This window comes from Pan paniscus, chromosome 19 (assembly GCF_029289425.2).
Source record: "Pan paniscus chromosome 19, NHGRI_mPanPan1-v2.0_pri, whole genome shotgun sequence".
In the NCBI taxonomy this organism is placed as follows: Eukaryota; Metazoa; Chordata; class Mammalia; order Primates; family Hominidae; genus Pan; species Pan paniscus.
The window spans coordinates 26,897,841-26,911,322 of record NC_073268.2 but is presented as its reverse complement, the minus strand read 5'-3'; the positions used below and the strand labels follow the sequence as shown (position 1 = coordinate 26,911,322).

General features: G+C 44.3%; 1 protein-coding gene across 1 annotated transcript in view; it reads right to left on the bottom strand.

Annotated features, from left to right (window-relative positions):
* Positions 1-573: 573 nt before the first annotated feature.
* Positions 574-13,482, bottom strand: part of LOC100982423 (14-3-3 protein epsilon-like) — a 29,440-nt gene continuing 16,531 nt past the window's right edge. The window contains exons 2-4 of the mRNA XM_034942020.4: positions 10,889-10,995; positions 10,167-10,272; positions 574-1,219 (exon numbers count right to left, since the gene is read on the bottom strand). Of these exons, the coding sequence (XP_034797911.2) occupies positions 1,124-1,219; positions 10,167-10,272; positions 10,889-10,995 (309 nt within the window). The 3' untranslated portion in view covers positions 574-1,123. The remainder of the gene's footprint in view (positions 1,220-10,166; positions 10,273-10,888; positions 10,996-13,482) is intronic.

The following is a 13,482-nucleotide window of genomic DNA, read 5'->3' as shown; positions in this document are numbered from 1 at the left end:
GGTCTATTTCTAAAGGGCCTGGTGTCTGGGTAAGCTCTGTGTATTTTCTTACGTTTGCTTTTTGGGGAACTTCATTCAGAGGAGACTTGGCAGCCTCTCTGAAGACACGGAAGTGATCAATGGCAAAGCTGCAAGAGGCTGTAAGCCCCACCTAGCATGACTTCCTTATTAGGCACATGGGGAAACTGAGCCTCAGTGGGTGGAACGGGCCTGCAGGGGCACAGTTGGGACAAGAACCCCGAACTCCAGGGCCCTCTACAGCTCAGGCTGTGCAAATGGGGCTGGTCCCGAAAGACGGTCCAGGCTGATGTGGGGACTGTCAGGCTGGGAGACGGGGCTCACTGGCCAGCCAGCCCAGGGGCAGCGTAGGCGCTCTGGCAGGAGACCCCACCAGGAAGTTTCGAAACCTTCACCAGGATTTCAGAACCGTTCTAGACCCCATGCAGATTGTTTCTCTATTAAAGAAGGCGCTTTAAGAAGCTGCCGAAGAGGCTCTGCCTTTGACCGTCAACAGGCATCTTTCCTCTAGTCCATCAGCCCACAAAGACAGGAAATCTGATGGGGGGAAAAAAAATAAAGTCATGCCAAAGTCGGGTGTCAGTAACCAGGGAGGCCGCCTGAGGCGTCGCATCCAACCCCCGCCCAGGTTTCCACGCCGGGCCAGCACTAGCCAGTCCCCGAGGGCCCATCTTCCAGCCCTGAAGCGGTAAACGCCTCACCTCTAGTGGCGAGTGCGAGGAACCGCACCCTAGCCCGCCTGACTGCCGAGCCCCAGGTGGTGCCCATCCTGCCTGTTGTTCCCTCTCAAACCGAATAAACCTCCCGACGTATGGACTCTGGCTGTCGTCGATGCAGACTCTCCTGCAATGCTTAACACCGTTTTGCTACCACGTGACGGCTGCAGACACTGTCCTCAAACTGCAGCCCCACAACGTAATTTTTGTACTTTCATCTGACATACCCGAAGGTGTCCTTTTTAAGTCTTGTTAATATTCATAATGACATATAATCCAAAGTAAATGGAAATGTCATATTGCGATTGCAATGGAAACGGCATATTGCGACTGCATTGCCTTGGCGAGACTGTCGTCCTAACAGATTTTGAGGGGGCGGGGATGGTGGCTCACGCCTGTAATCTCAGCACTTTGGGAAGCCAAGTTGGGAGGTTCACTTGAAACCAGGAGTTCGAGCCCAGCCTGGCCAACATGGAGAAACCCGTCTGTACAAAAAAAAACAGAAAAAAAAAAAAAAAAAACCACAAAACCAATTAGCCGGGTGTGGTGGCACGCACCTGTAGTCCCAGCTGCATTAGAACTGAAGATGGCTCCCCATCTCATACACGGTGAAAGCCAGTCTTTATCAAGTTCTACATGTAGCTGGTGCAGTGTTTCACACCTGTAATCCCAGCACTCAGCACTTTGGGAGGCTGTGGTGGGTTTCACTTGAGCCTGGGAGATAGAGGCTGCAGCGAACTGAGATCATGGCATTCCAGCCTGGGTGACAGAGTGAGACCCTGTCTTAACAAAAAAGACTTGGAGGGGCTGGAGGGGAAGATGGAAAGGCAGAGGAAAAGGCAACTGGAACTTAGGATATGGTCTTGTTACTCTTCACCAGGAACCATTTGAGGTAGGCCCCCAAGTTACAGATGGGGAAACTGAGGCCCAGAGAGGTTAAAATACTTGTACAGAATCACACAGCTGGCTGATGACAGAAGCACGATTCAAACTGAGGCCTCCCAAGACTTTTTGCACCAGGACCAGTCAGCCATGCTGTTACCTACTCATTCAACAAACAGCTGTGGAGTATTGACTCTAACGTCAGTCCCTACCTGGGCCCCTGAGAGACAGTCATCAGTGAGATCATCTATGAAGACACAATAATAGTATGTTAGAAGGTGACCAGTAGCAAAAACTATGACCATAAAGGAACCGGGTGGGCAGGCAAGGTTATGCTTAATAGGGAGGTCGGGCGGGCCTCGAGGTAAGTGTTGAGCTAAGACTTGGAGGAGGGGCGGAAGGAAGCAATGGGGACACCTGGGGAAAAGGTTCTGAAGGCAGAGCCATGCTTGGCATGACTGAGGAAAAGCAAAGTGGCCAATGTGGCCAGAGCAGGATGGGGCAAGGGAAGAACAATGGATGAGGGCAGAGGATCAGACCCAAGTCATGTAGAAACTTTTTTTTTTTTTCTGAGACAGGTTCTCATTGTATCTCCCAGGCTGGAGTGCAGTGGTGTGATCATGGCTCACTGCGGCCTTGACCTCCTGCTTTAGCCTCCTGAATAGATGAGACTAGGCATGTGTCATCATGCCTGGCTATTCTTTTAATTTTTATTTCGCAGAGATGGGGTTTTGCTATGTTACCCAGGCTGGTCTTGAACTCCTGGGCTCATGCAATCCCACCACAGCCTCCTAAAGTGCTGAGTGCTGGGATTACAGGCGTGAACCACTGCACCAGCTACATGTAGAACTTTATAAAGACTGTGGCTTTCACTATGCGTGAGATGGGAAGCCGTCTTGAGTTCTAAAAGACGCCCAGTAGAAGACAAACCTGTAATCTGGGGCAGGTCAGCAGGCCCAGGTTGAAGGTCCCTCTGTTGGGGGCCTGCCAGAGGGTCCGGCCTTCAAGGCCCAAATGGCGTCCAGTATCCAGGGTGGCGGCAGCTCGGTCCCCACCAGATCCCTCTGCAGCATGACTCCGCTGAAGGTTCTGGCTGCCGACTCCCTTAGGAAGCCCCTTGTGCTGGCCCAACTCTCCAGGCCTCCAGCTCATTCTCTGAACCACCTGACACCCCTTCCCATGCATTCCTTTTCTGCTTATGTTAACCAGAGTGGGATCCTGTTGTTTGTGACAAACAGCCCCGCTTGGTACTCTGACGTGATCTATCGTCCAGGTCTCAACTCAAGTGCCCCTGTGAGGCCTGCCCTGCCAACCCCAGGCACTTCCACATCTCCCTGCTTTCTGTTCATCACCAAAAGCATCTTGTGTAGTTATTTCTTCCTTTCTCTCACCACTAACCTTCATGACAGTAGGGGCCATACCCACCATTACCCCCAGTAACCCCAGGGCCTACACCAAGGCTGAGGGAACAGGAGCCTGCTAATGAGTATTTGTTGAACAAATGGGTAAAAGCTGCTGATGTGGACGTTTTATGAAAGGAGTCAAAGCCATGTGTCTAGAGCGTCAGTTCTGATGATGTTGGGTCCAAGCCCAGATGTGCGTGTGCAAGAGCCTCGGTTCAGCTCCAGAAGACTCCTGGGGTACAGATGAGAAAGGACCCCAGGGACCACTGGTTTATCCTGAACAGAAAAAGGGAGAGAGGAGGCCAGGAGCAGTGGCTCACACCTATAATACCAGCACTTTAAGAGGCCAAGACAGGAGAATAATTTGAGCCCAGGAGTTCAAGAAGAGCCTGGGCAACATATCGAGGTTGCATCTCTACAAAAAATTAAAAAAATAAAAATTAGCAAGGCCTGGTAGCACATGCTACTCTGAAGGCTGAGGCGGGAGGATCACTTGAGCCTGGGAATTCAAGGCTGCAGCGAGCTATGATCGCACCACTGCACTCCAGCCTGGGAGATAGAATGAGACGCCGTCTCAAAAACAGAAAAAAGAAACAGCCTTATCGAGGAATAACTGATATGCACAGAACTGCACGTGGTTAATGTGTACAATTTGGTAAGTCTGGACATCTGCAAACACCCATGATACTGTCACTACCCTGAGGGAATAGACATAGCCAACACCTCCCCAAGTTTCCTTGTGTCTCTTTGGTTTTGGTTTTGTTTTGGGTTTTCCCGTGTGTGGTAACAACACAACATGAGACCTACCCACTTAACAGATTTTGAAATGTACAGCATTGTTATTCATAGGCCCTGTGTTGTACAGCAGATCTCTAGAACGTATTCCTCTAGCATAACTGAAACTTTACACCCAAGGAACAACTCCCCGTTTTGCCCACCCTCCAGCCCCTGCTAACCACTATTGTATGCACTGCTTCTGTGAGTTTCACTGTTGTAGATACCTCATAAAAATGGAACCATGCGGCCGGGCACGGTGGCTCACGCCTGTAATCCTAGCACTTTGTGATGGGAGACCGAGGTGGGCAGATCACGAGGTCAGGAGATCAAGACCATCTTGGCTAACACGATGAAACCCCATCTCTACTAAAAATACAAAAAATTAGCCCGACGTGGTGGCGGGCGCCTGAAGTCCCAGCTACTCAAGAGGCTGAGGCAGGAGAATGGCGTGAACCCGGGAGGCGGAGCTTGCAGTGAGCCAAGATCGCGCCACTGCACTCCAGCCTGGGCGACAGAGCGAGACTCCGTCTCAAAAGAAGAAAAAAAGGAACCATGCAGTATTTGTCCTTCTGTGCCTGGCTTATTTCACTTGGCATAATGGCCTCCCAGTCCATCCATGTAGTTGCAAAAGGCAAGATTCCCTTCTTTTTTAGGGTTGAATGTTATTGTCTTGTATGTCTCTACCACCATTTCTTTACCCATTAATCTGTAACTGACGCTTGAGTTGTCACAACACACTTTCTAGGCTGATCCATCAGTACATGGGTGATGCAAAATGGTAGCCTCCGGGCACAATAGCTGACATCTTTGATTCCAGCACTTTGGGAGACTGAAGCAGGTGGATCAGTTGAGCCCAGGAGTTCACGATCAGCCTGGGCAATATGGCAAAACCGCGTCTCTACGAAAAATACAAAAAACTAGCCGGGCATGGTGGCATCCACCTGTGGTACCAGCTACTCAGGAGGCTGAGGTAGGAGGACCGCTTGAGTCTGGGGGACAGAGGCTGCAGTGAGCCGAGATAGCACCACTGTACTCCAGCCTGGGCGATGGAGTGAGATCCTGTCTCAAAAATTACACTACAATACACTACACTACACTACAATACAATACTAAAATAAAATAAAATAAATAAAATAAAATAAAATCGGTGGCCTCAACCCCAAGTGTGAGTGGCTTTTCAGTTTGGCTCTCCAGGGCTGCTCAGGAGCATTTCCTGTATCTCTTAATTTAGCTTCTCAGGAGAGAAATGACAGCACAAGTTATGACTCATCTCCTTAAGTCAAGTGTCAGTGATGTGGTGACATCACATAGTAAAACCATGGCTATAGGCAAGGCACACAAAGCCAGATGTGTCTTTCCCAGGAAGTCCCTGACCCAGTGGGAAAGGAGGAAGGGAGAGGTGGCAGCCAATGGAAAGAAGGGGCAGGAGCCAAGCAGGGCCACAGGACCCGAAGCAGAAATGATTCAGAAAGCAAAGACTAATACACAGCCAATAGCAAGACACTTTAAAAAAAAAAAAAAAAAAAAAGAGAAATGACCTACATGACCAAGAAAGGGTGAATAAATTTCACTATGGCCATCTGAAGGCTAGAAAGTTATGCAGCCATTGCTGTTTAATGATGAATAATGGTGTGGTATCTTGCAAATGTGTAGGGAACACAGAAGGATGAAAATTGAGTTTAGACTGAGTTCTTTTTCTTTTCTTTGAGACAAGGTCTTGCTCTGTTGCCCAGGCTGGAGTGCAGTGATGCAATCATAGCTTATTTCAAGCTTGAATTCCTTGGATTCAGGCGATCCTCCTGCCTCGGCGCCCCACCCAGAGTAGCTGGGACTACAAGTGTGCACCACCATGCCTGGCTGAGTTTTATTTTACTTTTTGTAAAGATGGGATCTCACTATGTTGCCCAAGCTGGTCTCAAATTGTTGCATTCAAACCATCCTCCCTCCACCATGAGCCACCGCCCTGGTGTGATCAGTGATGTGGAGCTTCTTTTCATGTGTGCTTGTCTTCTTTGGGGAAATGTCTAAGCCTTTTGCCCAGTTTTGAATTGGCTTCCTTGTTTTTGTAATTGTTGAGTTGTAGGAGTTTTTTAAATATGTTCTAGATATTAATCCCTCATCATACATACAATTTGCAAATATCTTCTCTCATTCTGTCAGTTGTCTTTTCACACTTTTTTTGGTCTTTTCTTTTGAGATAGGGTCTCACTCTTTCACCCATGTTGGAGTGCGGTGGTGTAATCATGGCTCACTGCAGCCTCGACCTCTTGGGCTCAAGTGGTCCTCCCACCTCAGCCTCCCAAGTAGCTGGGACTACAGGCACATGCCACCATGCCCAGCTAATTTTTTATTTTTTATTTTTTTTATTTATAGAGATGGGGGTCTCCCTGTGTTGCCCAGGCTGGTCTCAAAACTCCTGGGCACAACTGATCTTCCCACCTTGGCATTCCAAAATGCTGGGATTTACAGGCATGAGCCACCACACCTGGCCTCTTTTCACTCTCTTCATAGTGTTTTTTGATGAAAGTTCTTCAACTGATGAAGATCAATTTATCTATTTTCTTGTGTTGCCTGTGCTTTGGGTGTTATATCCAAGAAAACATTGCTGAATCCCATGTTTTCAAGGGTTTCCCCTACGTTTTCTTCTAAGAGTTTCATGATTTTAGCTCGTATGTTTTTGATCCATTTTGAGTTAAATTTATATATGGTGTATGGTAAGAATCCTACTTCATTCTTTTACATATACTCAGTTTTCTCAGCACTGTTTATTGAAAAGATTGTTTTTCCCCCCATTAAATGGTCTTGGCACATCTCTCTTTCCTTTCTTTCTTTTCTTTTCTCTATTTCCTCCCTCCCTCCCTTCCTTCCTTCTCTCTTTCCTTCTCTCTTTCTCTGTCTTTCTATCTCTCTCTCTCTCTCTCGTCTCACTTTGTCACCCGGGCTGAAGTACAGTGGAGTGATCTTGGCTCACTGCAACCTCAACTCTCTCTCTTTCTTTCTCAGAGTCTCACTCTGTCACCCAGGCTGGAGTGCAGTGGAATGATCTCGGCTCACTGCAACTTCAACCTTCCAGCTTCAAGTGATTCTCGTGCCTCAGCTTCTCGAGTATCTAGGATTACAGGCATGCGCCGCCACGCCTGGCTAATTTTTGTATTTTTGGTAAAGACAAGGTTTTGCCATGTTGGCCAGGCTGGTCTCAAACTCCTGACCACAAGTGATCCTCCTGCCTCAGCCTCGCAAAGTATTAGGATTACTGGTGTGAGCCACTGTGCCCAGCACATCTTGGCACCCTTTTCAAAACTCAACTGACCACTGACGTGAGGGTTTGTTTCTGGGCCCTCTATTTCACCCCATTGATCTAGATGTCTGTCCTTATGCCAGTATCACAGTTTTTGGTTTTTCTTTTCCTTTTTTTTTTTTTTTTTTGAAACAGAGTCTCACTCTGTCACCCAGGCTGGAATGCAGTGGCGTGATCTTGGCTCACTGCAACCTCTGCCTCCTGGGTTCAAGTGACTCTCCTGCCTCAGCCTCCCGAGTAGCTGGAATTACAGGTGCACGCCACCATGCCCAGCTATTTTGTATTTGTAATAGAGATGGAGTTTCACCATGTTGCCAGGCTGGTCTCGAACTCCTCACCTCAAGAGATCCACCCACCTGGGCCTCCCAAAGTGCTGGGATTACAGGTGTGAGCCACTGCACCCAGCCTGTTTTGTTTTTTTGAGACAGGAGTCTCACTCTGTTGCCCAGGCTAGAGTGCAGTGGCATGATCTCAGCTCACTGAAAGCTCTGCCTCCCGAGTTCACGCCATTCTCCTGCCTCAGCCTCCCGACTAGCTGGGACTACAGGTGCCCACCACCACGCCTGGCTAATTTTTTTGTATTTTTAGTAGAAACGAGGTTTCACTGTGTTAGCCAGGATGGTCTCGATCTCCTGACCTCGTGATCCACCTGCCTTGGCCTCCCGAAGTGCTGGGATTACAGGCGTGAGCCACTACGCCCGGCCAAGTTCTCCAACTCTTTTCTTCTTTTTCACAATTGTTTTCATTATTCAGGGAGGGTGCCTTGAAATTCCCTATGAGGTTTAGAACGAGTTTTCTATTTCAGAAAGAAAATCAGACATGCCATTGGAATATTCAGAACGATTACATTGAATCTGTAGATTGCTTTGGATAGTCTTGACATCATAATAATATTAAGTCTTCCTTCGTAAACATAGGATGTCTTTCATTTATTTATGTCTTCTTTAATTACTTTCAGCAAGGTTTTATCATTTTCAGTGTGTGAGTCTTTCACTTTCTTGGATAAATTTATTGTAAAGTGCCTTATTCTTTTTGATGCTATTACAATGATTTTCTTTTCTCTGGAATGTTTATTGCTATCATATATAAATGCAACTGATTTTTGCGCTTTGCTGAATTGGTTTATTTGCTCCAACAATTTTTTGTAGAATCTTTATGGTTCTCTACATAGAAAATCAATGGGCAAACAGAGATAATTTTTCTTCTTGGCCAGGTGCAGTGGCTCATGCCTATAATCCCAGCACTTTGGGAGGTGAGGTCAAGCTGATAGCTTCAGTCCAGGAGTTCGAGACCAGCCTGGCCAACACAGTGAAACCCCATCTACTAAAAATACAAAAAAAAAAAAATCAGCCAGGTGAGGTGGCACGCACCTGTAGTACCAGCTACTTGGGAGGCTGAGGCAGAAGAATTGCTTGAACCCAGGAGGCAGAGGTTGCAGTGAGCCGAGATCGCACCACTGCACTCCAGCCTGGGAGACAGAGTGAGACTCCATCTCAAAAAGAAAAAAACAAAAAGCAATATCAACAAAGCAAAATGACAGCCTACCAAACAGGAGAAAATACAAAGAGATTACTATCTGGGATAGATAAAGAACTCCAAACACTCAAACAAAAAAACAAATTCAAAAATGGGCAAAAAGGCCAGGTGCAGTGGCTCATACCTGTAGTGCCAGCATTTTGGGAGGCTGAGGCAGGAGTATCACTTTGGGCCAGGAGTTCAAGACCAGCCTAGACAACATAGCGAGACCCTGCCTCTACAAAAAAAAATTAAAAATGAGCCAGGCATGGTGGCACGAGCCTCTAGTGCCAGCTACTTGGGAGGCTCAGGCAGGAGAATCACCTGAGTCCAGGAAGTTAAGGCTGCAGTGAGCTATGATTACACCACTGCAGGGACAGAATAAGATCCTGTGTCTTAAAAGAAAGTAATTATCTGTTCCACTTCCACTCCCAGGTGGAATTGAAACAAGAACTCAAGCAAATAGTGCACCAATGTTCATAGCAGCATTAGTCACACAATAGGAAAAGGTGAAAAGAAACTCACTGTCCATCAAAAGTTCAATGGCTAAACTATGTGTGAAAAATACATAAAATGGATTATTATTCAGTCATAAAAAGGACTGAAGCTCTGATCCACACTTAATATTAACAAAACATTGAAAGCATTATGCTAACTGAAATAAAGACAGCCACAAGGCACAAATATTATATGATCCCACTTCTATGAGGTATCTAAAATGGGCCAATTCATAGGGACAAAGTAAAATAGAGGTTACTGGCAGCTGGGGAGGGGGAAACGAAGAGTTATTGTTTAATGGCTATAGTTTGTTTTGTGAGAGTGAAGAAAAAGTTTTCCCATAGTGGTGGTGTTTACACAACACTATTGATGTACTTGGTGCCACTGAACTGTACATTTCAAAATGGCTATAATGATAAATTTTATGTATATTTTGTCACAACTTTTTAAAAGTAAAAAGTTATATACATATAAATATTCCTTAAATTTGTATCTACATTATCAAAAACTGGGAACAAGCTGAAGTATAAAAGGGGGAACAATTTAACACACATTAGTAAGAATGAAACTTGTTTATGCTAAAACAGAAAATATAAAATGATGTTTGCTAGAATAACTATTAAAAACATGCCCACAAAGACTGAACACTAATATACAAAAATTAAGATAATTCTATTATAATTTTCTCTCATTTCCTTCCTCTAGTTATATTAACATGTTAGATTTCTTTTCAGTCTACTAACAACAACAATATGCCACATCAAAATAATTATCCTGACTGCTATGCTACTGGGTTGAGATAGGTCTGTTTTAATACAAAGCAGCTTCAACTAAGAGCTCTAAAAATTACTACGCAGCCAGGCCTACAAAGGCAGTCCCAAGAAACAAGACGGAACACTCAAATGGCTGTCCTTCTTCACTTTCACACTGACAGCTTGTGTTCTTCCCCACAGCTTACCTGCAGGCAGGGTCAGGGAAATTCAGAATTTCACAGGAGAATATGGAAAAATTGAGAGCAAGACATAAATGAATGGGATGCATTGGTGAAAGTTCTCTTACTGCAATATCACTAGCAGCTTTGTAAACCACCAGGCTGTTCTCTGCCACCTCCTTCCTGTCATTTCCTGTGGCAAATTCTGCCAGATACCTGTAGTAGTCCCCTTTCCTACAGCAAAATTAAAAAAAAATTAAACCAGGAACAATGATTTTTAAAGTAAAATAGCTAAAATTGTTCTATATAATATAAAATATGTGACAAAAAATATACGTAACAATTAACAAGTGTACTTCAATAATTTTAAACACTCTCAGGAATATTTGGCTTCATTTCATTTTTTTTTCTTAGACATTTCATACTATTTTCCTTATTAAATATAACCAAAAATCCCACAGAAATTAACTGAGGAGCCTCTAAATATCAACAAAACTATCGCTTGATAGACTAGAATTAAACAAGCAAGTGGTTCCAAGAAATGGCACAAGTGTATTAATCATAAAATAAAATTTCTACATGAAACATTCAGCCAGCACTGTGCAATGTGTGGCCGTTTAGGGGAGGGGAATGAGATAGGTCCCATGAAAGCAAAACAATATAAATAAGTAAAGCAAAAGCTAATGCATTTTTATAATAGCCTGACCATCTTTTTATTCCAACATCAACTATCCTTCTAACATTAAACAATTATTTGTAAATAAAAGTTGGAAACCTACATAGAAGAAAGTCATGATTCTAAAAAGGCCAGCTTTTAATCTTACATTTTCCTTTCTAGTATAGAACCTACATTTCATAATAGAAAACCTTGGACTTGCCAGTGGTAGCTGCTGGAATGAGGTGTTTGTCCAGTGCATCCAGAACATCGCCACAGATTAACTTGAGCTCAGTCTCAACCTGAAAAAATAAAGATAAATTTTAAAAAATCAGACTGTTTCAGTCTAGAAATTCTGTAAATTTATTACACATTCTATCTATCTCTGGTTTTGAGGAAGAGAGCTTAGTGTTACAGAGAATTCATTTCCCTCTCCAAACTCCCTTCCTCCCTTTTGACACAAAAGCAGAGAAAAGCTGCCTGTCGGTTATCAAAAGTATCTTTTCCTTCCTGCATGCAATTAAGTGCTACACACACACCACCCCCCACCCCAATACCCCCTCACAGTCCAACTGAAGAATCACCAATGACTGAAACTAAACACTGATGCTACTTGGTAAACGCTGGTCAATTACATGAATCTTTCACAAGGTAGCAACTATTGTGTCCATTTACTGGGAAAGCAGAACCTAAGACATTTGCTCAAAGATCATCACCTTAAAAGAACTTAATAAGCAGAGCTAGGATTTGAAACCAGGCAGGGTGCAAGGGACAGAACAAAATTCAAACCCAGGCAATTTGCCTTCAGTACTTACATTCCTAACAACGTTGAACAGGCAGTCCCTTCAGTGGAAGAGATCCAAAACTAGTTAAGATACCAAAAATCTATGGACCAAAAAAACTACTGCCACTCATCTCTATTCATTTATAATGCTGAAAATGTACAGCACCTCTAAACGCACATACCCAGCTTGCTTCCTTTTTCTTTTTTTTTGAGACGGAGTTTTGCTTTGTCCCTCAGGCTGGAGTGCAATGGCACCATCTCAGCTTACTGCAAGCTCTGCCTCCCGGGTTCACACCATTCTCCTGCCTCAGCCTCCCGAGTAGCTGGGACTACAGGCGCCACCACCATGCCCGGCTAATTTTTTTTTTTTTTTTTTGTATTTTTAGTAGAGACAGGGTTTCACCATGTTAGCCAAGATGGCCTCGATCTCCTGTCCCCGTGATCCTCCCACCTCGGCCTCCCAAAGTGCTGGGATTACAGGCATGAGCCACTGCACCCGGCCTGGTTTTTGTTTTTTTTTTTTGTTTCTTTGTTTTTTTTTGAGACAGGAGTCTCACTCTGCTGCCCAGGCTAGAGTGCAGTGGCGTGATTTCATATATAATGTTTATTCTAATAACAGCAAAAGGGGGAAGAGGGCAATGGAGCTTTACAGGAGAAAACTGCTTTCTGCAAGTCTTTATCTTTTTGCAGGTAAAAAGTCCTGCCTCAGTGTTGATGGCTTCTGACTCACTGAGGTGGTGGTTGTGGCACTTTCACTTCACTGTTTTTGTTTTGTTTTGTTTTGTTTTTCGTAGAGACAAGGTCTTGCTTTGTTGCTGCCCTGGGTGGTCTCAAACTCCTGGCTTCAAGCAATCCTACTGTCTTTGAAAAGGTTGTGATTAATGAACTTCCAGCCCTTTTTTAAAATAACAATAAAAGTGGCTACATCAATTGACTCTTCCTTTCATAAAACATTGCTCTGTAGCATGTGCTGCTGTTTGACAGCATTTTACCTACAGTAAAACTCTCTTCAAAATTGGGGCCAATTCTCTGAAACCTTGCTGCCACTTAATCAACTAAGTATAGGGCATATTCTACATCCTTTGTTGTCATTTCAACAATGTTTACACCATCTTCACAGGAAATAGATTCCATCTCAGGAAAGCACTTTCTTTGTTCATCTATGAGAAGATATTCTTTCAAGTTTGACCATGAGATTGCAGCAATTCAGTCACATCTTCAGGCTCCACTTCTAATTCTAGCTCTCTTGCTACTGGCCACCACATCTGCAGCCTCCATCAAAGTCTTGAATCTCCCAGTCATCCATGAAGGACAGAATCAACTTCTTTTCAAATTCCCGTTCATGTTGATATTTTGACCTCCCATAAAACACAAATGTTCTTAATGGTACCTAGAATGGTGAATTCTTTCCAGAAAGTTTTCAATGTACTTTGCCCAGATCCATCAGAGGAATCACCCTCTATATAGCAGCCACAGCCTTTCAAAATGTATTTCTTAAATAATAAGACTTTTATATCAAATTGACTCCTGGATCCACGGACTGCAGGATGGATGTTGTGTTAGCAGGCACGAAAAGAACATTTTCTTATACATCTTCATCAGAGCTCCTAGGTGACTATGTGCATTGTCAAAGGGTTACTAATTGGCCTACATTCAATATTGCTGTGTCTTAAGGAATAGGGAGGCCTGAGGAGAGTAGAGAGAGATGAGGGAACAGCCAGCTAGTACAGCAGTCAAAACACATACAACATTTATTAACTTCACCTCATAGTAACATCAAAGGTCACTGATCATACATAACCATAACAGATATAATAATGAAAATGTGTGAAATATTATGAGAATTTTAAAAAGGGACAAACAGTCACTAAGTGAGCACATGCTGTTGGAAAAATGAAACTGATAGACTTGCTTACTCCAGGGTTGCCGCGAACCTTCAATTTGGTAAAAAAAAAAAAACCATGCAATTCCTGTGAAGTACAATAAATAGGAGCCCAATAAAATG